The sequence below is a fragment of the Bos mutus genome, chromosome 12 (assembly GCF_027580195.1).
Source record: "Bos mutus isolate GX-2022 chromosome 12, NWIPB_WYAK_1.1, whole genome shotgun sequence".
Taxonomy (NCBI): domain Eukaryota; kingdom Metazoa; phylum Chordata; class Mammalia; order Artiodactyla; family Bovidae; genus Bos; species Bos mutus.
In genome coordinates this window covers 35,422,126-35,445,883 of record NC_091628.1, presented here as the reverse complement: position 1 = coordinate 35,445,883, position 23,758 = coordinate 35,422,126, and the positions used below count along the sequence as shown (strand labels likewise).

Below are 23,758 nucleotides of genomic sequence, written 5' to 3'. Positions count from 1 at the left end.
AGTTCAAGGAAAAGCAGAACATGTTTTCCTGTATGGGGGTCGGAGTGGTAAGTGGACAGAAAGGTCAAGGATCTATAGCCTATGGAGACAAGGGAGAGCCAGCTGAGTGGGGGTGGGGGTTGGTGGGGGGAGGAAGGGAAGACCCGAGTGCAGGCTGCAAGAGGAGATGGAGAGTGACCGAGGGTCAGGCCACACAGGGGTGGTCGTGGAGGCCACTGTGGGACCTTGGGTTCATCTTAGGAACAATGGGAAGACACTGAAGGGTCACGTTTGAAGCCTGATAAGCTAGAAGTAGCCTAGTTCCAGGAACAGAAATTAGGATCACAGGAGGAGAGTCGTGAGAACTAGGGAAAGAGAAATTCTAGAGAAGCTCAATTTGCAAGGCCCTCACAAGACAAGTGGGGACACCCAGCAGGCCACTGGAAGTGCTTCATATAATGTTTTATACATCTCCCAACACTCCTGTTTCACTCACACCCCCTCTGGTTGCCACACCATTTCTTCTCTCCCTTCTTGAATAAAACTGATGAAAAGAGCCATCTCAGTTCATCGTCTTTGCTTCCTCAACTCCAACCTCTCTACCTAACTCCAGACACTCATCCCGAGCACTCTGTGAGAATTCATCAATGCTGTCAGTAACAGTGACTTTGCCAAGTCCAGTGGTAATTCTGTCTTTTTCATTTGGATTCTCAACAATACTGACAGAATTGATCACTCTCCTTGAAATACTTTATTCCTGTTTCCCTGGCTGCTTCTCCATCTCTTTTGCTAGATTTTTCTGCCTCCTTCCATCTTCTAAAATGAGAACTCCAGGATTCAGTCCTTAGTACACTGTGAATATACTCACTCCTTCTTAAGCAATCCTATCCATTTTGTGGACTTACATACACTGAGCCATGGTAAAGTGTACAAAAGGTTGATACAGTTCAGGAGTTAGCCTCATATATTATAAGGTTGACCAGAGCTTACCTTGAAAAGCAAAATTAAGTATCTTGAATTTAACATTTTATTTAGCAAAATTTAAATTGTAACTACTCAGTAGTTACTAGAACAAAGAATAAGTTGTTCTTCAGTGACAATCTTCTGACGAAACAAAGAGACACAACGTGACGCGTCTTCCCATTTGACTTTCAAGGCACAAGCATAAAAGAGGATAATCTTTGCTGAATTAGCTTGACTTAGATCATAATGCTCTTGGGCTCCATGGACAGGGCAGCCTGGCGCTCTCAGAGACAGGTCCAGAGGCACAGCTGACAGTCCAGAGAGGAGCACCCACTCAGGAGGATGCCTAGGATCTTCCAGAGGGTGAGGCTTGGGCTCTGCTGGGCGGTGAGCTAGATGGGGGTCTGGGGAGGTTGCAGTCGTGCTGGGAAGAGCTGATTTAGGAGCACGCAACTGACAAGTTAGAGGAAAACACCCATCCAGACATGACAGCAGGCGAGTGTCTTAAGTCCAAATGTTTGAGACACCCACTTCAGTATAGCTACCTAGGCCTACATATTCCTCTTTTCCTACATCAGTTTAGGCTGTCTTTTGTAAACAGCAGTGTCTGAAAGAACATTGTTAAAAGGTGTACAAGACTTGGGACAGTCATGAGGAGACAGCGGGCAGAGCTAGCCCCAAGGAAGAAGCCCAGCTCTACCAACAATTGTCCAGCCCCGAGAAGACTGAAGGTGGCCTCATTTGAGTGGCAAACAGTAATGTTTAAATTTCAAAAATTATTTATCCTGCTTCCTAATATTACTTAAACCACACAGTTCCATAGGCAGGAAATTAGTGAAATAGTAATGATCTTTCAAAACTGAGCAGCTGAACTACACGACAGGTTAGATTAAATCAAACTTAATAAAAAGCACTTTATGCTATTAGTGTCCATACTCATCTTTAACATGAATTGGTTTTTCAAAAGGGGGATGATGTAGGGATGTTGAAAACAAAGTGAGACCAGGCTTGCGTTCATCTCATTCTGTTCAGTTTCCATAATGGAAGGATGAATCCACGATCATTTCTGTAGGAAGATACAATAAAAATAGCAGTTGGATATAACCAGTAGCCTTCAACAAGATAAATGACAGGACACTGAAGACCTCTGTTTTCACACTCATAATACAATTGGGAATGAACTCCCAGCGACATCGTCCAGGGGGCTAGTGTGGGAGCTGGAGACGTAGGGATCACGAGCTCTGGGTTGTGTCCTAAGCTGCAAGTGTCAACTCCAGATGTTTACTCGCCATCCCAATGTGAACTTTTCAATGTTTTCCTCAGATAACACGGGAACATACTTACCTTCACCAGTTTTCTTTGTTGCTGGCATCTCGCATATTCTGTCCTCCATGCCGAGGAAGGAACACGTTGATGGGTGACACCGCTCTAACTGCTACTGGAGATGCTAGGTTTGAGTTGTATTTTGATAAAATCTAAAAGAAAGCAAATTCCTTTTACTGCATCATACAAACAACATAAATCTGAAGCCTTTATAAAACAGTAAAGGTCAAGGAAAATGTGAAGATATGGATTATTTGAAGCAGAATGTTTAGCAGCACAGACATTCCACAGCACAGAAGAGATGGAGATGTTAGAGGGTGAGCTTGGGCATACAGGCTGGAAAGCTTCTAAATGTACCACTGGTCAAAGGAAGCAAGCAGCAGGGCAGCCCCGAGAGCAAATCTGGCCTTTACAAAGATGCTCAAAGGAAAGATCAGCAGATGCTGATAAAGATAGATAAAGATGCTCAAAGGAAAAATTATACAAAGAAGAACCTGAAGTATTAACTATAATTTTTTATAAAGAGCTGATATGTTAAATACAATATTTCCCTCCTTTAACACAGAAATAGAGAGGAGGCACTATGGCAAACTGGAGACTGTATGATGCTATAGACAGGAAATGCTCCTTCCTCAACTTATTATAATGCCAGGAAAGCAAATGCTTTACTGATATCTTAGGATGAGTCCCTTCCAATGGCATTTGGGTATTTCCCCAAGTATTCTCCTTCTCCATAAGCTAGGAAGGTTTCTAGAATGGTTATTAAGAATTCCATTTGCCTAAGCGATAACTGCCAAACACTTAACTTTTATTAAGTGGGGATGCTCAAAGAATCAGAGTGGTTACTTAGTGGAATAGGTAGTTGTTATAAACCAGCCCAACAGACTGCTGGTAAATTATGTTGTACTAAAGAATCAGATAAAAAAATAAAAACAAAACAAAGAATCAGATATTCTATGGGACTTCCCTGGCAGTCCAGTGGTTAGGACTCAGCACTTTCACTGCTGGAGCCTGGGTTCAATCCCTGCTCAGGGAACTAAGATCCTGCAAGCCATGTGGAGGTCACAAAAAAAAAGAATCAGATATTCTAACATATTTAAACAAGTGCTTCTCAAACTGAGGTCCAAGACATCTGGACGTCTCAAGTTCAAGAAACCCTGATCCAAGTTATTCAGGGTTCTCCAACAATGGAGAACCAAAGGGTAAATGACATTTCTGATCTTGCCAGAAACCTCAGGGGAGACATGGTTACCAAGGTGATCACATTTGAACAATCATTAGAAAATATTTTAAGAATACATTTAACAACATGAAATTAAGGAGAAAATGCCTTATGAGGGCACAAAAGTGTAGTGACGTCACAGCTCAGCTCTGAAGAGCCTTAGCCAGCTTAGATGGCCTTAACAGGCCAGAATTAAGATTTAGATCCATACCAGCACATTAGCCTGATAAATAATACAGTTTGTATCCATTTCAGGTCTTTTTGCAGGAAAAATAAACCAAAACAGTAGCCTAGAAAAATAACCTGGCGAATATCTTCTGGAATTGTAGTAACTTCTGGAGGTGTAGGTGTTTTGAGCAGATTCTCGTAAGAAGAAATTGTAGGAGAAGAAGGATCTGCAAAATTCTCAAAGCACTCGTCTGAATTTGAAACTAATGATGTACTTTCTTTTGTTTCTAAGTCATTTGATGAACTGTTTGTGGATACCTATTGAATAAAAAGAAATCATTAAATTACGGGGGTATAAAGTAATATAGTGATAAAAACTGTTCATCAATCGTTAGCTCTGTTGGGATCTCTAAGGAGGCCCAAAGTGACCCCCTCTTCCCTGACCAAGAATGAAATACAATCAAGGACACAAAGAAAGGGCATGGGGAGGACAGAGCACCATGTTCATTACGCGGGGCTGAGGGAGGGCTGCACGTGCAGTCTAAGCAGACTGGCTGGCTGAGCCCGAGATTTAGATGGATTCACCATCCAGACTCGGGCAACTCTATCCTGGCCAAGCCAGAGTCACAGCAATGAGGAGCTCTGCCAGGGAGGTAGTGGCCCATTCCCACTGACCTGGCCTGTCTCCCCAGGGGCAGAGGGAACACTGAGGGGGTGCCTTCCACATGGCCAGGAACACAGTGGATTACAACAAGGCACATAGTGCAATTATACATTAATAAAATTTAAAAAACTGAAAGTGAGTGCCTCAGCTGCACCAGACACATGTCACGTGCTCAGTAGCTGACTCCCAGCCGGAGAACACACAGTACAGACCATTTTCATCACTGCTGGAGGATCCGCTGACGGCCCCTCTACCAGAACTGGTTGTCTAAGTGTGCATAACAACTTGACACAGGGATGAAATTTTGCATACACAGTACATTTGTTCACTGGGAAAATTTTGGAATAAAACGTGTAAGAATCACCCATTTTGGTGTTTCTATCCATTATTCTTCCTTAAAATATATGTGTATGTGTGTACATGTATACATACACATACATATCACTGTCCACATCATTACATTTTTCTTGAAAACATTCTATGTTCTTATCTGTTTTTTTTATTTTCTTATTTTTTTTTCTTATCTGTTTTTTAAAACATGCTTGCCACATGACACTGGATCTTATCGATTTCCTTAATAAGCTTTTTCCCCCTTTATCATTTGACATTTGTTTCCATGTTCTGCTCTTATAAATAAGGGCCATAACTTTACTGTTATAAATCTCTGTCCCAATATGCCTGAGAATAAATTCTGGTTAAAGGGTGTGAAAAAAATGGAAAGCTCTGGATACATGCTGCCAAATGATCCTCTGGAAATACTAAATACACTCCCTAAGGCTACTGCAGCCTATGTATTCTAAACAGACTGACTGCGTCTGGAAATAGTGTGTCAGATTCACTAGGGATGGATGTTTACCATAGCTGTGCTGGTCTTTGTAGAAGGGACTTTCAAACCAGGAGTGCAGAATGTAGGTGCCAAGGGAGAATGTGTATGCTCAGCATCTAGAAGACATATACAAGGGCATGAAAATATAGATCTAAAAGACTTTAACAAAATTTCTCCATATCAACTGTGCACTTTATTTTTAATAACTTAAAATATTCTAACTTTAGTGTGTACTTGACTGGAAAAAAAACAAAACTGTCATATTCACAATCTAGTTATCATTCAAAGTTCAAAGTGTTAGTCGCTCAGTCATGTCCAACTCTTTGTGACCCCATGGACTGTAGACCGCCAGGCTCCTCTGTCCATGGAATTCTCCAGGCAAGAATCCTGGAGTGGATTGCCATGCCCTCCTCCAGGGGATCTTCCTGACCCAGGGATCAAACCCATGTCTCCTGCATTGCAAGCAGATTCTTTACCATCTGAGTCACCAGGGATTAGCACTAATAAAAGTTTAGCAAGGTTGCAAGGTGCAAATGTAATGCACAAAAATGAACAGTTCTAGTATAAGCTCTACAAACAATAAAAACTATACTTGGAAAAGAATATGTTTTACAATAGCAACAAAAATATACCCACATATAAATCTATTAAAAATTGTATAAGACCTTTAATGGGAAAATCAAATTTCTGCAGATGAAACAGGAGGAGAAAGAGGTCAAGGAAGGTCAATTGCCTTTCAAGACATTAGGACTTACTCTAAAGCTATAGTAAGTAACTACAAGTTACTTGATTAGTCAGGGATGGAAAAACAGCCATTGGAACAAAAAAGAGATCCTAGAAACCATGCATAAAGAGAGATTTGCTGTCTGTAACAAAGTGTGAAAGAAACCTTAAATACCAGAGAAAAGTAAATATGTTAGCAAAATAATTAAACTGGCAAAATTTTATCTAGTCTAATCATCAAATGCTAGAACGATGGAGAAACAGGAATTCAAACAATGTTGGAGACAGTAAACCAAAACAGCCACTCTATAGTATCATTTTAGCATTTTCTAGACTAAGTAAGGGATTCCCAGGTAGCTCAGTGGTAAAGAATCTGGCTGCCAAATGCAGGAGATGCAGGTTTGATCCCTGGGTCAGGAAGATCCCCTGGAAGAGGAAATGGCAACCCACTCCAGTATTCTTGCCTGGAAAATACTATGGACAGAGCCCAGAGGGCTACAGTCCACGGGGTCACAAAGAGCTGGACATGGCTTAATGACTAAACAACAACTATCCCTTAAGAAACAAATAAAATATGGCTCTATTAACAAGCTTACACTTAACCAAATTATTAATGGATAAGCCTAAGCATTCTGTTCCTTCCATAAAAGATATTGCCAATGATATATTGAAGAATTTTAGTTAGTAAACTATTCTTTGGAAAACCCATTTCACTTCAGAAGGCATAAAGGTATCTTTCATTATAATTTTCTAAAAAGTTATAGTTCACTGGGAATTGATTTCTGAGTGTGGTGTGAAAGAGGTAGTGGTTCAACCTTTTTTATAAAGGCCTCTATTTAATATAATCATGCTCTTCTAAGTTGAGCTCAGCTTACTATGAGTCAGCTGTATTTTTTCAAATTGTTTATGCCATCAGTACTTGTTAATTTAGTAAGAAGTCAGTGAAGTTAGCACTGAAAGAGAATTTTTCTGAAAATATGTCCAAAACTTTAAAGACTTGACAGAATAGTTACCTTAAAAAGTTTCCAATAAATCTGGTATAGATTATAATTATTCAAAATCATAAAACTCTAGGATTTTAAATTTTATATTTACATAACAACCAATGTTTTCATGTTTGCTGGGACAAATGTGAAAACACTACATGAAAATATTTAAAGTTTTTCTACTGTTAAAAAAATCCAAAATCTGAAATGATAGCTGATATATTCTGGGTGTGGTTTATATAAGAAAGATAATCTAGAACTCTAATCAATAAGCTGAAGCTAAATTCAAACAAAAAAAAGTACTATTGGCTCTATATTAAAGATTGGTGAGTTAATATTTATATTTTAAGTTAAAATGTTAACAAACAAGCTCAAAAACACTGAATATAATCAGGAAGAGTGTGAAAAACAGAAAACTGTATTTCTCTTGTATGAAATCATACTGAACCTGAATGGAATGGTACTTCATATAATGGTACTTTATATAATTCAGTATTATGAACCGAGAAGATGCAGAAGGCTATTAGAATGTCTTAGGTGATAGGACCATTTATTGTACAAAGATAGTCTGGAAAGAGTATGGCTGAGAAATAACTTGAAATTCATACTTACTGTTTTTTCCCAATGGCTGGGTTATGAGGCCAGGAGTGGCAAAGACATTATCATTGGGCACTGGTTCTGTTTCTATGGTCTCACTGGTGTGATTCATAGGGAAATATTAGAGTTAAAAAAAGTTAATATTAAATCTCTGGAAAATTATTTAATCTTATTATATATCATTAAGTCTGGACATTCAATTATGTTTTATGGAAGATAAATTCCATGGAAATCTTTTTTCTTTTCTTTTTTTAAATGTATATCCATAGCTCAAAAAAGGTTAAGAACTATTTTGTATTGGCACCTTTGACTTAGAAGTGGTTAAAAATCTTTGACTTAGGGAATTTCCTGGTGGTCCAGTGGTTGGGATTCTGCTTTTTCCACTGCAGGGGGTGCAAGCTGGATCCCTGGTTGGGGAAGCAGGATCCTGCATGCTACACAGTCCAAAAAAACAAAAAATTGACTTCAAGGAAAGCTGTGAGTTCAACTCCTTGGTTCAAATATAGAAACTGTTAGCTCGTGGCTTCAAAATCATAAAGTGGAATTTTATACCAGTATACAGACAGAGATTAAGAACATTGTTTAGACTAAGACTGACTGCCATCTTATTAAAGTTGTTCTAGCCAATTACCCAGATGTATGACATGTAGTTATAAAAAAGAACATCACTGAATACAATAAAATAGTTCAATTAACAAACTGTCCTAGTGTAATTTACTGAATAATCTTTACTTGAAAAACATCTTCAGTATATATTAAATCATTAGGTAAATTAGAGGCTGTTTCTTGGCTATTCTGTTTCTGCAATAGGTCCATTCTGTCACAATTTTATACTGTTTTACTTACTGTAGCTTTATATATTTTAATAACCAGTAAGTTAAATCCCCTCGTTACTGTTATTTTTCATTATTTTCTTAGTTATCCTTACTTTTTATTATTCCAAATCATTTGAATAGTTTTCTCACACATCCCTTATGCTCCACCTTAGAGGAAAAAAAAAAAAACCTAAGGTTTTATTTTAATTGTATGATATCCATAAATTAACTTGATACGATTAAACATCTTAGTAATATTCAGTCATTCTGCTAAGGAACATGGTATACTTTTTCATTCTAATTTTCCCTTTAACTTAGAAATGTTTAGTGGTTTTATTCATATAGGTCTTTCACATATAACTGCATGAGTATTTTACTTTTTTGTTGAGAATTTTCATGACTTTTCCTCTGTATTTACCAACTAGTTATAATAAAATATAGGAAAGCATATTATTTTAAGTAGTTATCTTATATAAAATAAATCTTACATCAGCTTCTACAGATTTTAGCTGTGCCTTTCTCAAGTTGCCCAGGTACAAAACATGGCCTAGAAATACATCACGGTAATCTTTATTTCTGTTTTGTATCTTATTACATTGGCTACAACATTAAGCACAATGTTAAAAAAAACAAAAACAAAATAAAACCAATGATGTTTAATAATGGTGACAGCTTCACCATTAAGTTAGATATTCACATTATTACATTAATGAAGTATCCTTTTACTGAGAGTTAACAATTTAAATGAAGAATGGGTGTCTAATTTCATAAAATTCTTGACATCTATTGAAATTATCCTTTTTTTTTGGAATCATAGGAAACTTGTATTTTATGGCTTTCCAAATACTCCTGTCTCTTTTCTCCAATTGTTTTTTTCTGACAGTTTGAGTTGAATGTTTATTTTCCCTTTTTAATAACTACAGTTCTTAACGATATGCATTTAAGAGTGGTACTTTGATATGTGGTATTTTCATTTTAACGTTAATTACCACTTCTATACTGATCACTCCCATATCTCTTCAGTGTAGCATGGAATTCATCACTGTGCTTCAAATTCGTATTTCAATACTTAAGCTTAAGAGTACCTCAAAACCAACATGTAAAGAAACTCAACACCTTTACCTCCAAGCTGTGCTCAGTTGTGGCTGGCTCTACAACCTCATGGACTATAGCCCACTAGGCTCCTCTGTCCTTGGAATTTTCTAGGCAAGAACACTGGAGTGGGTTGCCATTTTTCTCCAGGGACCCCCAAGCTGCAGGTATTCTTTTAGTTCCTGAGCAACAAATCAGAAATCTGTGTTCTATCCTAGATCCTCTTTTCTTCCCAAGTTTCCATACCAAGTGTTTTCAGGCTCTTATTCTATTTCTTCTAAACCAAGGAAACTAATAGTTCACACTTTACTGATGGAATTGGTGATTCAGAGAAGTTTGAAATATGAAGTATCTGGAAACCTTTGAAAGAAAGGTATTGTCTGAGAGAGATTTCTTCTAGGGGGAAAAAATCAATAAATACAAAAGATTTAGAAAGTTAAATAAAATATTTCTTTTAAGAAAGCTGCTTACCTGTTAGTTTTCACATTTTTAAGTCCAATTGTGTAATCGTCATTTAAACACATAGTATATTCAGAGATACCAAAGTGTTCTAATTTAGGAGTTACACACTCAAAATCATCCATCTTTAGTGCACATTTTGGAGTTTTTAGTAGTGAGTGTTTGGAAAATGGAGTTAAAATTTTTGGCTCTTCCTTCTGGTTGTTTACTGCTTGGGGAGGGTTTGGTAGAACTTGGGATACGATGTACCGCTCAAGTCCAAAATCAGAAAGCTGTGGACTACGCGGTGACTTCTCAGAAACAGAAGTGCTTGCAGCAGCAGAATCCAACAAATCATCTTTCAAGTCAGGCTTCTCAGGACGTTCACATTCACTGGACTCTGGTTTAGAGTCAGTGACTTCTTGCTCATCCACTGAGACAAAAATCAAGGTCATATTCTGGTCAAACATCAAACTAGAAAACGTCATGTACTACAACCACATAAAACAGCTCCATCTGAAATGTACCCAATCAGCAAAAGCTCTCTCTCTATTTTCTAAGGAGAAAATATTCTTCTTTTTAAATTTCAATTGTACCTTTCACTTTCTGACATGTACCGCTTATATCTCCATATTTCATCTTAATGATACATCAGAGGAGGGAAGTAAACTGTTCAAAGATGAAAAATCAGTACCCACAAATAAAACTGCAATTTCTTAACCCTAACCCTATAGATCCCTGTCAGAATCTTTTGGGCTCAAAGGCAGAGAAAAGGGGTAAGTTTAGGCTGTACATTTACTTGACCAACTAAGAGATCCAACAGATTGAGGGAAATGAAGAGGCACACACATTTTCTTTGAAGACATTATGTTCCTTGTTTTAATTGGCAGCTGAAATGAACTAGGACAGGATTTTGTTTTTGTCTGCATAACCCATGACACATTAAATCTGAAGGATGCACCATTAAAAAAAAAAAGGTTATAAAAACTCTGATTTCCTGGCTTTTGGCCCTTGAAGAGCTGCTGATTCAGAACTGTGTTTTGGCATTGTGCTTTCTGTTAATTCTGAGAAACGTCAGAAGAACTACCAGAAAAACTACTGCTGAATTGATTACAAGGCTGTCACTGATGAGTTTAATAAAATAAAGTCATCACCATTATTACTACCTCTTAGGGAGGTATTTATTAGCAGCTCTATTTCACTAGTGAGGAAAAGTAATTTAGAGAAGTTACTATTACAGTGGAACCAGTTTCTGAGTAACCAAAGTCAACTTGTTCACACCAAAGTCAACTAAATTCTTTCCATTATACCATGCAGGCTGTTTAACTTACCTTTCATATATCTCAATATGTACATATTTGTTGAATCTAATTAAAGTTTTATGTACACACAAAGATCATTTTCATAACAGAAATGAAGACACTGAAGCATACTGAAATTAGTTCCTTAAAGGTATGGGTATAACACTAACAACAATAGTTAACAATGGATGATTAGCATACAAGGTCCTGTTCAAAACAAATTTTGTCTCATTTAATTCTTACACAACCTCAGAGGTAGCTACTATTAAACATCTCTACTTTATAGGACTTCCCTGGTGGTCCCGTAGTCAGAACTCAGCACTTTCAGGGCTGTGGCCCTGGTGGGGTCAGAAAATAAACAAAATCTCTACTTTAGAGATGACAAATTGAGGTACAAAGTAACTGGTCAAAGATGAATATAACTAGCAAGTAGTGAAATTAGATTTGAACTCAGGCAGTTTGACTCTAAATTCTAAAACACCATGCTCTCCTACCCATCATCAGCATTTTATAACTAAAAAGGACTTTATGAATTTACATAGCCAAAATTTTCTCATTCTATGAGAGTGAGAAAGTGAAATACCATGGCTTAGTCTCTCAGCTACTTATTGTCAAAACTGACCAACAACCAGATATCCTTAAGTCATGTAGGTTTATCTTGTACCCTTCTTTCATCGAGCACTGTATTGGTTCTCATCTAGCATTTGTAAAGGAGAGCAAGGACTGCCTTCACAATGCACTACCAATCAGCATTGCATCCAGAACACAGGGATTGCTGAATAAACGATCAAATGTCTATTACATAAGGGCAGAATCAGAACTAGAAATGATGGCCAACCCTATAGTAGTCTTAATTATGCTGCTTTAATACTAAAACAAATGCTATTAAAGGCTACTTATTCACACCTGAATTTTTCTTGGCACGTGGAGTATATCCATACTTCTGGAAAAACTCTTTTATTTTCATGATATCCATTGAATTCTTTCTCATCAATATTTTTGTTGCTTTTATGAAACCAATGTTTTCTTGACTTTCCAAGTTTGCTTTATCAAGAAGAATATTGACATCATCCTTTCATGAAGAAACAAAGTACATTTTAACATTTGACTAAGTCTATTTATAATTTTGTAAAAATTACCACATAAAAATGATAAATTAATATTGTAGGAGTGATACCTTTAGAATTCGTACTTCTGAGTTAAGGTCATGTAGAACTCTCATTGGACAGTCTTCAAAGTCTTCAATATGAATATTGAATGGAAAAAGTATAACAATGAAAGGAAAAAATAAGAAAATAGAAAATAGAATTTTTTTAGAATCATAAAATCTTTATATAGAAAAGTACAGAAATATATAGTTTGATGAACTTTCAAAGTGAACATATCTACATTGATAAGCAGGTAAAGCTTTATGGAAACCAATTCTGCTGTATATTAAAAATCCAAAACCATTTATACAATTCTGTGTTTTATAGCATTATCTCAACCATGTAAACAAAGTCAAGCATAACAAAGCAACAGCGAAAAATAAGAATAGTAGAAAAGCTATTGAAAATTAATAGCGGTGTCTTCTGGTGGTGAAGTTGTAGGAAAGATTTTCTTTCTACTTTCCCATTACCTCAAACTTTTTGCTGTGCACATACATTGTTTTCACAGTCACAAGCATAAACATTTTGAAATGGCTGAAAAACTATCGACAACATTATTAAAGTAAAAGGAGTCTGTGCCTACAGGGTGCAATATTTTAAGGCATATTACAATTACAACACACAAAATAATCTCAAAATCTGAACTACTCTTCCAAAAACTTAAAAAAAAAACCCTAATACAAATGTCAGTGGTGGAGAATTCTGCTTTATTAGAAAGCAGTGTTGAGTACTAGCGTTTCTGTAACACGAATTGTTGGGGAAAATACAGACACTACGACTGTGGGCTATTTGGGTGAGACCAAAGACCACCTGACCTGCCTCTTGAGAAACCTGTATGCAGGTCAGGAAGCAACAGTTAGAACTGGACATGGAACAACAGACTGGTTCCAAACAGGAAAAGGAGTACGTCAAGGCTGTATATTGTCACCCTGCTTATTTAACTTCTATGCAGAGTACATCATGAGAAACTCTGGGCTGGATGAAGCACAAGCTGGAATCAAGATTGCTGGGAGAAACATCAATAACCTCAGATATGCAGATGACACCATCCTTATGGCAGAAAATGAAGAGGAACTAAAGAGCCTCTTGATGAAAGTGAAAGTGGAGAGTGAAAAAGTTGGCTTAAAGCTCAACATTCACAAAATGAAGATCATGGCATCCAGTCCCATCACTTCATGGGAAATAGATGGGAAACAAAGGAAACAGTGGCTGACTTTATTTTTCTGGGCTCCAAAATCACTGCAGATGGTGACTGCAGCCATGAAACTAAAAGACGCTCACTCCTTGGAAGGAAAGTTATGACCAACCTAGACAGCATATTCAAAAGCAGAGACATTACTTTGTCAACAAAGGTCCATCTAGTCAAGGCTATGGTTTTTCCAGTTGTCATGTATGGATGTGAGAGGTGGACTATAAAGGAAGCTGAGCACCGAAGAATTGATGCTTTTGAACTGTGGTGTTGGAGAAGACTCTTGAGAGTCCCTTGGACTGCAAGGAGATCCAACCAGTCCATCCTGAAGGAGATCAGTCCTGGGTGTTCACTGGTAGGACTGATGTTGAAGCTGAAACTCCAATGCTTTGGCCACCTGATGCCCAGAGCTGACTCATTTGAAAAGACCCTGATGGTGGGAAAGATTGAGGGCAGGAGGAAAAGGGGACGACAGAGGATGAGATGGTTGGATGGCATCACCGACTCAATGGACATGGGTTTGGGTGGACTCCGGGAGTTGGTGATAGACAGGGAGGCCTGGCGTGCTGCGGCTCATGGGGTCGCAAAGAGTCGGGTACGACTGGTCGACTGAACTCAACTGAAAGTCACTCCACGTGTCAAGAACAGTGCGGAGAAGCTGCTATGAAACGACACGTTTCCTCTTTTGGTCGAGTTTTTATTAGCACACACTCTGTTGACTTGAAGACCGCCCCCGCCCCCCGGGATGGCAACTCACACCCTTCACTGCCCCTCCCGCGGCTCACTCACCGCTGTCCTCTCCGTCCAGCGCTCGCTGCAGCCGGGCCGTCTCGCTGTCCAAGGTGACGGCCAGAGACCGCAGCTTCCCGCAAAAGCCTCGGATCGGATCCATAGGAGAGGCCGGCTCCCCGCCTCAGAGCTCGCGGCCGTTTGAATTCCGGCGCCGGAAGCGCCATTGGTTCCCGTAGCCGCGAACGGCCTTTCTCGCGATAGGTGAAGCCTCACGCGAGGAGACAGCAGCGGGTCGGACTGGGATCTTCCGGCATCCCACTTCCGGCGTCGTTCCCCGTGGTGCGGAGAGCGCCCCGAACGCACGGCGAGTGAGTGGGGCGGCGCGGCGTGAGGTGGCCTGCGGGAGGCGGCGGAGCTCCCCTCTCCCTTTTCCCGCATCCATCGCGCAGTCATCTCTTCTCTTTCCCTCGGCAGGCGCCATGTTCCTGACCGCGCTCCTGTGCCGCGGCCGCATTCCCGGCCGGCAGTGGATCGGGAAGCACCGGCGGCCGCGGACCGTGTCGGCACTGGCGAAGCAGAACATGATCCGTCGCCTGGAGATAGAAGCGGAGAACCACTACTGGCTGAGCCGGCCCTTCCTTACGGCCGAGCAGGAGCGCGGCCACGCGGCGGCCCGCAGGGCGGCCGCCTTCGAGGCGCTCAAGGCGGCGCAGGCCGCCAAGTTCCCCGCGCACCGTCGGCTGGAGAACCAACTCGACCACCTCAACGTCACCAGGAAGTGGTCCTGACCGTGAGCCCCGCCGGCCCCCGGCCCCGCACGCTCCACTGCCCGCAGGCGGGGCTCGTCCGTCCCTAAGGGACGGTGCAGGCATGGCCTGCGTCACAAGCGACACAAACGTCATTTGTACGAAGCCGCAATAAAGCTACCAACTGTGCTTTTTGGGCGTCAGTGCGAGATTCTTGTTGGGGTTTGATCACGCAGCCGTACCTTCTGTCAACAATAATTGACTAAACGCAAATGGAAAAAACGAGCTTTTTCAGTTAAACAGACTCAAGGAAATAACGTTTTCTGCTGAGATTTACCTCTAAAAGTGGACAACTGAAAATTACGTTTAGTAAAAGCTGAATTAAAGCTTTTTTGATAAACCCATCTGTATCTTTGGCCTAGGTAAGCTACAGTGTTGTCACAGTCAAGTAATACTTGTGGTTATTAGATTATTTAGAAAATAATAGTAGAAAATTAGTAGATTCTTATTTCTAACTCAACACTGTATGTTACCTGATTTTCAAGATGGCAAAAATCATAGCTATTCTTTCACTTTGTAAATACCAGTTTATAACAATAACAACAACTGTTCAAATACAGGACTTTATTTATTAATAAAGTAAATCATCATCATGATTTCGGGAGAAAAGTTTTAAAATGTTCAACCTTCACGTTAATGTAGGTTAGGCCACCCAAAGACAAAAAAGCAAAGATATCAAAGTCATGGTCCAGGGTTACACTCATGAGAAACAAATACAAGACTTATGGGACTTGATAAGTAAAAACAAACTGTATTCCAAATTCTTTTATATAAAAACATTAAAGATCACCTTAAAATAGTGTCCATCTTATGGGCATAGACTCATCTGCAATCGTACAAATATGATAAACTCAACTAATCACTTTCTGAAGCTTTTAATACAAATACAGTTCCTTGCTGCTTTATGCAACTCAACAAAATATAAAGTGAAGTCGTTAGAAAAATATGGACCTTTCTGAATCTATATTGCATTTTAAATTTAAATTGGAAAATACAGTTCAGATCATATGAAACATGATTTCAGGTTTACATATTAGCTGTATCAGAATATTAAATATGGTCTTTATTTTGGCTGAAATGCAAAAATATGGTTAATTTCTCAACAGGTTAGTTAAAAATACTTTGCATTGATAGCAGTGCTAGTCCTAGAACAACATGTAAGCAAAACATATTTGTAAGTCATTTGTCTTCAGCGCTGCAAATACGCAGATCCTAACACTAAGCCCTTATACGCATCTGCTTTAAAGATGATGGAAGGGAAATCTCACATAACTGAAAATCTGTAATTTAAGCAATGGGACAAACAGTCAAAATCTGCTTTCAACAGAAATAAAATTCAAGTAAACATTGCATATTTGATTTAAGCTAAGTTCAATTAACTTAGGACACACTGGGTCATAACCACTAAATATGTAAAACAATTAAAAAAAAAACTTCCACATGCAAAGATGAAACTGCTTTTGTAAGCGGTGCAAGTTTAGTGACCACTAAGCTGCAGCTGCTCTTTGGTTTGGCACAGTGACAGTGGTCAGATGTCTCAGGTACTGAATATTCAAGTCAGTTTGTACCCAGGTAAAACCAAGTTTCCTGTCTTAATTTGTTTTTAATGGCAATGGCAAGACCTGAAATTCAACTTTCCTTTCCTTAAATATCACAACTGTTCAAGTGCTTGAAGCAACAAAGATCGTACTAGTAAATTTTGACAGGGCTTCATTTTGACCATTTCACCCCAAAGGTTGGCAGCACTGATCTGTAGCAGCTGAAATACCAAGGAGACAGCCTTTCCTTGGTTCCCATCCCACTGCAGGCCCTTGCTGAATAGTCATTAACATGTATGAATAAACTTGGTCAATTATTATTTAAAACATGGCAGACACTGGCCATAAATTAATTAAACCAAAGGTAACAAAGGCTTTAGCTGAAAATTTCTGAAAAGGTGCATACTATGTTATTAAAAAAGATGATGTTAAATGACAGAAATTGAAAGAACTCAAAAAGACCAAAAAGCACTGAGATAGGTTAAGGGGAAAATTAAGTTTCCTCAGTTGTTAATCAGGTGCATGCAAATCTTTTGACTTGAATATAGAAATGTCCATAAGAAGTACCAGGAGGACATTTCTGAAAGCAGGCATATACATTTAAACATTTACCATTTCCTTATAATAGGCAACTGCCAGACTAAAAGTGATGTTTCTGGTTGGAAACTGATACCCCTTAACTCTCATAAACATTTTCTAGAATCAAGATTATTAAGACTACCATGTTGAAATAAAGGTAGAAGCCGTATTATAGTATTCCAAATTGTATTTTCAAAGCTAACTCATTCCTCTAGTTCGAAGGGGAAAAAAATTACTTCCTTTTAAAATCTAGTAATATAGCCTATGAAGTTAGACAAATCCTGTAAACTGTAAACCTGCAATAGATGGCTACAAGATTTATGCTACATTAGGAAATTATAGAGCTATCCCTAGTATACTGTTTGACATCCAAAAATATTTGTGGGACAAACGTAAAGTAAGGTATTGTGCAGAATTAGAAATCGAAGAATGTTAAAGGTTGTCCCATCCAAATCATTTATAACAGACCTTCCCCCACTCCCATTTTACAGATGAGAAAACGAACTGGGATATTTATAGATGCTGGTTAAAATCTACCCACTTCCAGCAGCAATCAATCCGTTTTGACTGAACAGTATAAACAGGAGTACCATCAGTACATTGTTCCTCCTTATAGGATACGGATTCTAATCTTTAGAGTTAATGCAGCAATTTCTGTCACGTAGATTAGACTTCAAAAGGAAAAGGGGATAAGCGTCTAGGCAGAAAGGGGTTGCTGTTAGGAAGTCAGATTTAAAATCCTGCATATAAAAGTGAAATCCACCTCTTAGAGAATGGAAGTTTTGAATGACTGCTCAGGTGAGAATTTGTTTCTTGACAGTGGCTAGGGTTAACTGTTACACTGAACAGTTTTACCCTCCGTTCAAATGCATTTTAAGTTGCTGTCTAAGCTGTTACGGGATTAATGTAAAAAGTTTCAAAGCAAACATCAGTCTTTACTTGAAATTTGAAAGTCAACAGCAGGTAACACTGAAAACATATTTTAACAGCTTACTTATAGATTCTCTTTTTTCTTCTAGTCACTTCAACTCAATCCTACTGTGTCCAGTATTTCTATAGCACATGTAACCTTTGTTTCCCTACCCGTATAAATACCCATGAAAGTTCAACAAAAAAGTGCATTAAAAGCAAACACAAATGAAAAATTTCTTACACTGCCAAATTTTCTTTAAGCCTTGGGCACAAAACTACACATGGTTTAATTAATGCTTAGAACTAAGCCTTCAATGAATTATACAAATGTGCTCCAAATGATTATATTTAGGTATCTAAATCCTTCTGAGTGTTAATTTATAGCCAACAATAAAAAAATCTTTGTTAAAAATGTTGAAAAGTATAAAACAGTTAACTATAAATTAGCAAACACCAATCTTTTTTTAAGAAAGCAGTTAATTTCTTTCTTACACAGTACAAGCAGCAGTAATTTGCATATTATTATTCATTTTCAGCCACCATCCTGACCTAGATATACTTAAGTTTTTAGCTTGTGTTTCTAGAGTGAAAATTTATATGGGTACTAAGAAACAACTCTAATAATGTAACCCAGGTATCAAAAAAATGCATATGTCATGTTAACATGTGACCTGATAGCTCATATTATGGCATCTCATGTTATTACGAGAAAATGTTACTTCCAAAGGAAAATGAAGTCTCTTTTGTAGCTGTGAGTCAATGCTGAACAAATGGGCTCATTTAAGATTAAGGCATCTTCCCACTCTGGAGCAGTGCTTCTGTGGATCCAGCAATCTGTACAAAGGTTTCCTTTTTTAAAAAATATATCTTCGTTTATACTTCAATTATTTCATCCCATTGATCATTTTCTTGCAAATAAAACAGAAAATATCAGTCCACAATATGTTTTTATAAACCTACAAAACCAGAGAATTGAATTATTAAAACTTGATTTTATATTTTTAAAAATAAGATTGATTAAACAGTTCTCTGGGCTAAGGTATAAAGCTGCTAATATAATAAAGTAAATACTTTAATTCTGCTAATATGCTCTTAATAATAAAGGTTTTTAGAAGCTGAAGACAAGGGCCAGATCTCTCACTCTGTCTCCCTGAAGCCATCACATGAGCATTTTAATAGAGGCTGAGGCTTAGACTTTTCCCTTACTGTTAACCCGGGCCTAAGCTGAGGAGATTGCTACTGGCTGGCTGTGGGAATTTCAGTGAAAGTGAAGTTGCTCAGTCATGTCCGACTCTTTTCGACCCCATGGATTGTAGCCTACTAGGCTCCTCCGTCCATGGAATTTTCCAGGCAAGAGTACTGGAGTGGGTTGCCATTTCCTTCTCCAGGGGGATCTTCCCGACCCAGGGATCGAACCGGAGTCTTCCGCATTGCAGGCAGACGCTTTACCATCTGAGCCACCAGGAATTTCAGTGAGGATTCTTAAATAGGAGCATCAGCCATCATTCCACCTATACGCAGAAGAGTGCAGAGCCAGGACCGGGAGTCCTGTCTGAGGAGGACCAGCTCTCCCCGGAGCTGCCGGTGACATGTCATTATCGCGTGTGGCTTGGGCTGCCCCCTGCCTGCTGGGAGCCCCGACAAGGGCTGGTGATGTGCACATGGGCTCCAGGTCCTTGTAAGGAACTGAATGCTAGTGACAAACACCCATGAAGCAGCAGATGTCCCAGATGAGATTACAGATGAGAACAGGACAACTGGGGTAATAAAGGTGTGTTGTCTTACATAGCTAAGTGTGTATACTTTGTTAGGCAGCGACAGGTAACCAATAAACACCACACGCAGGTTTTAAAAAACCTAACAGCTGCACATGATGCTTCTGAGCCAGTGAGCTCAGCTTCCACTGACACGTGCACAGCTGTCTTCTCGAGAGCTCAGTGTCCCTGCGGGTCAGTGTCAGCACTGCCCTCACAAGGGCTCCTAGTCCTATTTAAGTAAACCTGTTCTGGCTACTGCTGCTGGGCACAGAGGCAGCATCACTGGCCTGGGTACTTAGCTACAGAGAACTGCTTTCTGCTGCATCTTTTACCAGGTAAACAACATCAATGAACCTCTTAAGTCTTAGTCACTCTTCTCTGGATCAAATTTCTTCAGCACTGGGCAAAAGTCACCTTTTCCCCTTAAATAAATTAATAAGGTACCATTTACTGAAAAGGTTAGTTGTCTATATACCAATCCTAAACAATTTTTATTCATTTCTTCATTAATCTACCAATAAATATTCAGTAAGACTGCACTAGGAAAGGGAAGAAAACCGGGAGGTAGGCAGCTGTGACCTTTCAATCTGTCCTGAGCTATTTGATACCATAATGGAAAGAATGAGAAAGACTCAACTACAGACTCTTTTGAGAGTATGACATGCAAATAAAGGGCGATTTTTGGAGAAATTACCTTTATACTGTCTTACCTTGCTCTTATTCAATTGGTTAGTTATGAACAAGTGGTACTCAGTTTTCTATTGCCACTGTTACATGGTTATTTGTCCCTGTAAGCACATAATTATATATGACATGATAGAAAAAGAAGTATTAGGTTCCTAACTAAATGGTAAAATTGATGATCACAGTAAAAGCAAGTCTTACGTAAGCACTAAATAGGCTTCTGGTGCCAACCATCTGTCTGCTGTTAGAACCCAGAAGGAAGGAAAGCAGTGCTAAGATCTGCAAGTCTGGTTTTCACACTAGGTGAAAATGTCCACTGGCTCTAAAGATGTTTAGCAGCAGTCATTTCAAGTCCAAAAACCTGATTTTCCCTTGACTTCATACTGAGGGGCAAATAACCTGGATGAAGGCCTTAATGATGTTAAGAGAATTTAAATGCTGCTTAAAGCCAAATCAACAAGAAGTCAGAAATTCTGACAAGAAGTTTTCAAGGCTCTTTCCTACAGTTAGTTACAAATTGATTGTTAGTTACAAATGGATCTGAATGTCCATTTTCCTATAGTGCCAGGAGAATATTATTACTAGTGTTATTAAGAACCACAGATATGTATAAAGCTAGTAAATGGTCAGACTACCTATTATAAACCCAGGCCTGACTCAAAATCCCACTTCCATCTTACCCACTGTTCTAGAACGTATCCACAAATTCACGAAATGATTAAGAGTCATCACTAAAAGGTTAAAATATACTCAGTGCACTCTTTTTATACTAAGAAAAGACAGCCAAAGAGTACAAGGCATTCCAAAATTATTATCTTTTCGGGGACTTCCCTCGTGGTCCAGTGGTTAAAGACTTCACCTCCCAACGCAGGGGGTGTGGGTTAGATCTCTGGTCGGGGGCTAAAATTCCACATGCCTTGTGGCCAAAAAACCAAAACAAAACAGAAGCAAAGTTGTAACGAGTTCAATAAAGACTTAAAAAAAAAATATTTTCAAATAAGCAAAAACTATGACCCTAAAGAATAACCTTGTTTAAACATTATCCAGAATACTGTGCCTAAACAACTTTCTACATCTGAGGTGATGAAATACATGGCTGGATAACAACAAAGAAAAACAAAAAACTGTGAACCAAAAACACAGCAGCAGTCACTACACTTCTCACTGAACCCTCGCTTCCGTGAAAGCTCCAAGTCAACACTAACAGCCTACAAAGTAGACATTTTATTAAAAAGTTTCAAATATTTTAGTATTTTAAAATATCACATAGTGTATTTTGCTTTTTCCACATTTATTAAGTCTGGTGGTTTTAATTTTAAGCAGATGAAGTAATGTTTTCAGATGACAAATATTACCTGATCCGCCAACACCTTCTTCAGATCCACTCTCCAGCCACTGAGGGTCACTGTCCAACAGGCGGTTTTTTGATTCACTAAGCGGTTTGATAGGAAAGGGCTGATTTGAGCCAATACTGAAAGAAGAGCAAATCATTCAGTAAAGAGTTTAATGCTCGATTAAGGGTATTTAATTAATAAGCAGCAAATTAGTATTCCTTTTCCTAAATACGTAAGGGCAACGCATGAGATCTCAGCACTCTGAAAAAATTCCATCTTCAAAAGAAAAATATGCCCCCAACCCCCAATTAAATGGCTCCCTAGACCCAAGAATCTGTACTCAGCACTGCCAATGAAAACAATTAGGCAAAAGAAAAACAGCTTCAGAGGCCAATCTGAAATGTGTTTAACATGTTAATGTTAATCAAGAGCTGTAAGGTAGCACAGAACAGGTGAGGATCTAGGTCTGTGGCCAGGACAAAAAATTACCTGTCATTTCCCAAGTTTTCTGCTTTCTACCTCTGCAGTATAGATCTAAGGGGGAAAAATGATTCAGTGATTCAGTGCAGACTTATTTTTCTAGCTACGAGATCCAGGGAGGGAAGGGGTGGAGGAACACAAGAAGGAAGAAAAGGGAACTAATATTTTGGGGTATGCACTATGGGCCAGACACTGTGCTAGGTGCTTTCATAATCGCCAGCTTCACAACAACCCTGGAAATAGGATGAATCCTCCTTTCACAGAGCTGGCAGCTGAGGCTCAGACTAACTTGTCTAAGGCCCACAGGCCCACAGTAACTGTTAGAGCTGTGAGGTACCAAGGCCTTAGGTTCTAGGTTCTAAGGCCCATGTTTTAACAAAAGTAATCAATGACCCCTTATCCCCCACAGTTTATTTCTGGAGTAAATACATTTCAAGTGTTTCACTTTGACAGAGGTACCTCTATCTTCTTTAATCTAAAATGAACTATTTCTCTGAATTTATGAATCAGTGTGCTTGCCATACAAACTCTTGAGAAAATTTCCTCTAAGATGAATAAGAAAAAATTTTGTATTTGTATTTTTGAGTCCTCATTCATATTATTTTCACAGTCCAGTTAAAATCTGTTTATCAAAATAAAATGGAGAATAGAACAATGACTAACTTCTTTGAAAATGTAACTGATAGAAACCACATAATCAAATCTCAAAAGAGTCTCTGTTTCCAGGAAGACGTAGCACAGGTGGGGGAGCTGTGATTCCTTCTCTGCCCAGACACTTCCAGTGACACGAGCCTGTCTTGGCCCAACTACTAACAGCAGGCATTCATTTTCTTACTCTCAAAGTGTTCCAGTTTGAATGGTTACCCTAAACATATCAGCTGTATGCATACATTGACCCTCAGTTAAAAACCTGAACAGAATTTATCTTTCCTGTCTCTGCCGGCTTGCCACATTCCTACTGTATTTATCTAAGTGTAACACACACACACACACAGATTGCTTTACAATGAATTCTGAAAAACTTAACAACAAGAAGCACACCTTCTGGCACTTTCACTTTGGTTTGAGACAGAAGCTTGCTCTGGATCCGTCCCCACAAGGCGAGTCGGAAAACTGCAGCCGTCACCCTGGCTGCAATAATGAAAAATACCAGTGATAATTTAATCATGTCAAGTTAAATCAAAGTGGTCAAATTTAACACCTATTTTTCAGAAGCATGGTATAAAGAGATTACTGTAACTTGTCATTTCAGAGAATAATTTCTAAGATTTCTAATTCAGAGGGTTATTAGACTTCACTGAGGAAGTCTTTCTTTTATAATTTACATGCAATTAAAAACAATATCTTCTATGACTATTAAAATTATGATGATGTAAAGTTATGATAACTTAAACAATAGATTCAAACATCTGGATAACTGACTTGCCTGTTACAATCATTTAAGATATCACAGATGCTCAAATTAAAATTCAAGATGTAAATTCCATATATTCATTCATTCA

The 23,758-nt window shown here is 38.7% G+C and overlaps 3 protein-coding genes across 8 annotated transcripts in view; 1 reads left to right on the top strand and 2 right to left on the bottom strand.

The window, feature by feature from the left end:
* Positions 1 to 992: 992 nt before the first annotated feature.
* On the bottom strand, positions 993 to 14,362 carry SKA3 (spindle and kinetochore associated complex subunit 3). Its single transcript, XM_005888724.2, has 9 exons — positions 14,224 to 14,362; positions 12,275 to 12,336; positions 12,004 to 12,169; positions 9,830 to 10,229; positions 7,467 to 7,549; positions 5,176 to 5,261; positions 3,791 to 3,973; positions 2,287 to 2,417; positions 993 to 2,008 (listed from the first exon to the last, which is right to left on the bottom strand). The coding sequence occupies exons 1-8, from the start codon at positions 14,324 to 14,326 to the stop codon at positions 2,289 to 2,291; spliced, it is 1,212 nt and encodes a 403-aa protein (XP_005888786.1). The 5' UTR covers positions 14,327 to 14,362; the 3' UTR covers positions 993 to 2,008; positions 2,287 to 2,288.
* Positions 14,363 to 14,439: 77 nt separating this feature from the next.
* Positions 14,440 to 15,101, top strand: MRPL57 (mitochondrial ribosomal protein L57). Its single transcript, XM_070380531.1, has 2 exons — positions 14,440 to 14,534; positions 14,641 to 15,101. The coding sequence occupies exon 2, from the start codon at positions 14,646 to 14,648 to the stop codon at positions 14,952 to 14,954; it is 309 nt and encodes a 102-aa protein (XP_070236632.1). The 5' UTR covers positions 14,440 to 14,534; positions 14,641 to 14,645; the 3' UTR covers positions 14,955 to 15,101.
* Positions 15,102 to 15,521: 420 nt separating this feature from the next.
* The window catches only part of ZDHHC20 (zinc finger DHHC-type palmitoyltransferase 20), a 60,240-nt gene continuing 52,003 nt past the window's right edge, over positions 15,522 to 23,758 (bottom strand). For 2 of the 6 annotated variants that reach the window (XM_070380525.1, XM_070380529.1), the window contains 4 exons: positions 23,298 to 23,387; positions 21,798 to 21,913; positions 20,469 to 20,546; positions 15,522 to 18,957 (listed from right to left, as the gene is read on the bottom strand). In XM_070380525.1, coding sequence (XP_070236626.1) covers positions 20,509 to 20,546; positions 21,798 to 21,913; positions 23,298 to 23,387 — 244 coding nt within the window. In that variant the 3' untranslated portion in view covers positions 15,522 to 18,957; positions 20,469 to 20,508. Of the gene's footprint in view, positions 18,958 to 20,468; positions 20,547 to 21,797; positions 21,914 to 22,265; positions 22,311 to 23,297; positions 23,388 to 23,758 lie in introns of those variants that run through there. The other 4 variants (XM_070380526.1, XM_070380527.1, XM_070380528.1 and 1 more) reach the window with 4 other exon arrangements.

What these genes read in the sequence shown, in the direction of transcription:
- MRPL57 (XM_070380531.1), top strand. Translation starts at nt 14,646, where the DNA reads ATGTTCCTGACCGCGCTCCTGTGCCGCGGCCGCATTCCCGGCCGGCAG.
- SKA3 (XM_005888724.2), bottom strand. Translation starts at nt 14,326, where the DNA reads ATGGATCCGATCCGAGGCTTTTGCGGGAAGCTGCGGTCTCTGGCCGTC. An exon ending in GCTGGACGGAGAGGACAGCG is followed by an intron (nt 12,337 to 14,223) that starts GTGAGTGAGCCG and finishes TTCATATTGAAG; the next exon opens with ACTTTGAAGACTGTCCAATG. An exon ending in CAAAGACCAGCACAGCTATG is followed by an intron (nt 3,974 to 5,175) that starts GTAAACATCCAT and finishes TTTATTCAATAG; the next exon opens with GTATCCACAAACAGTTCATC.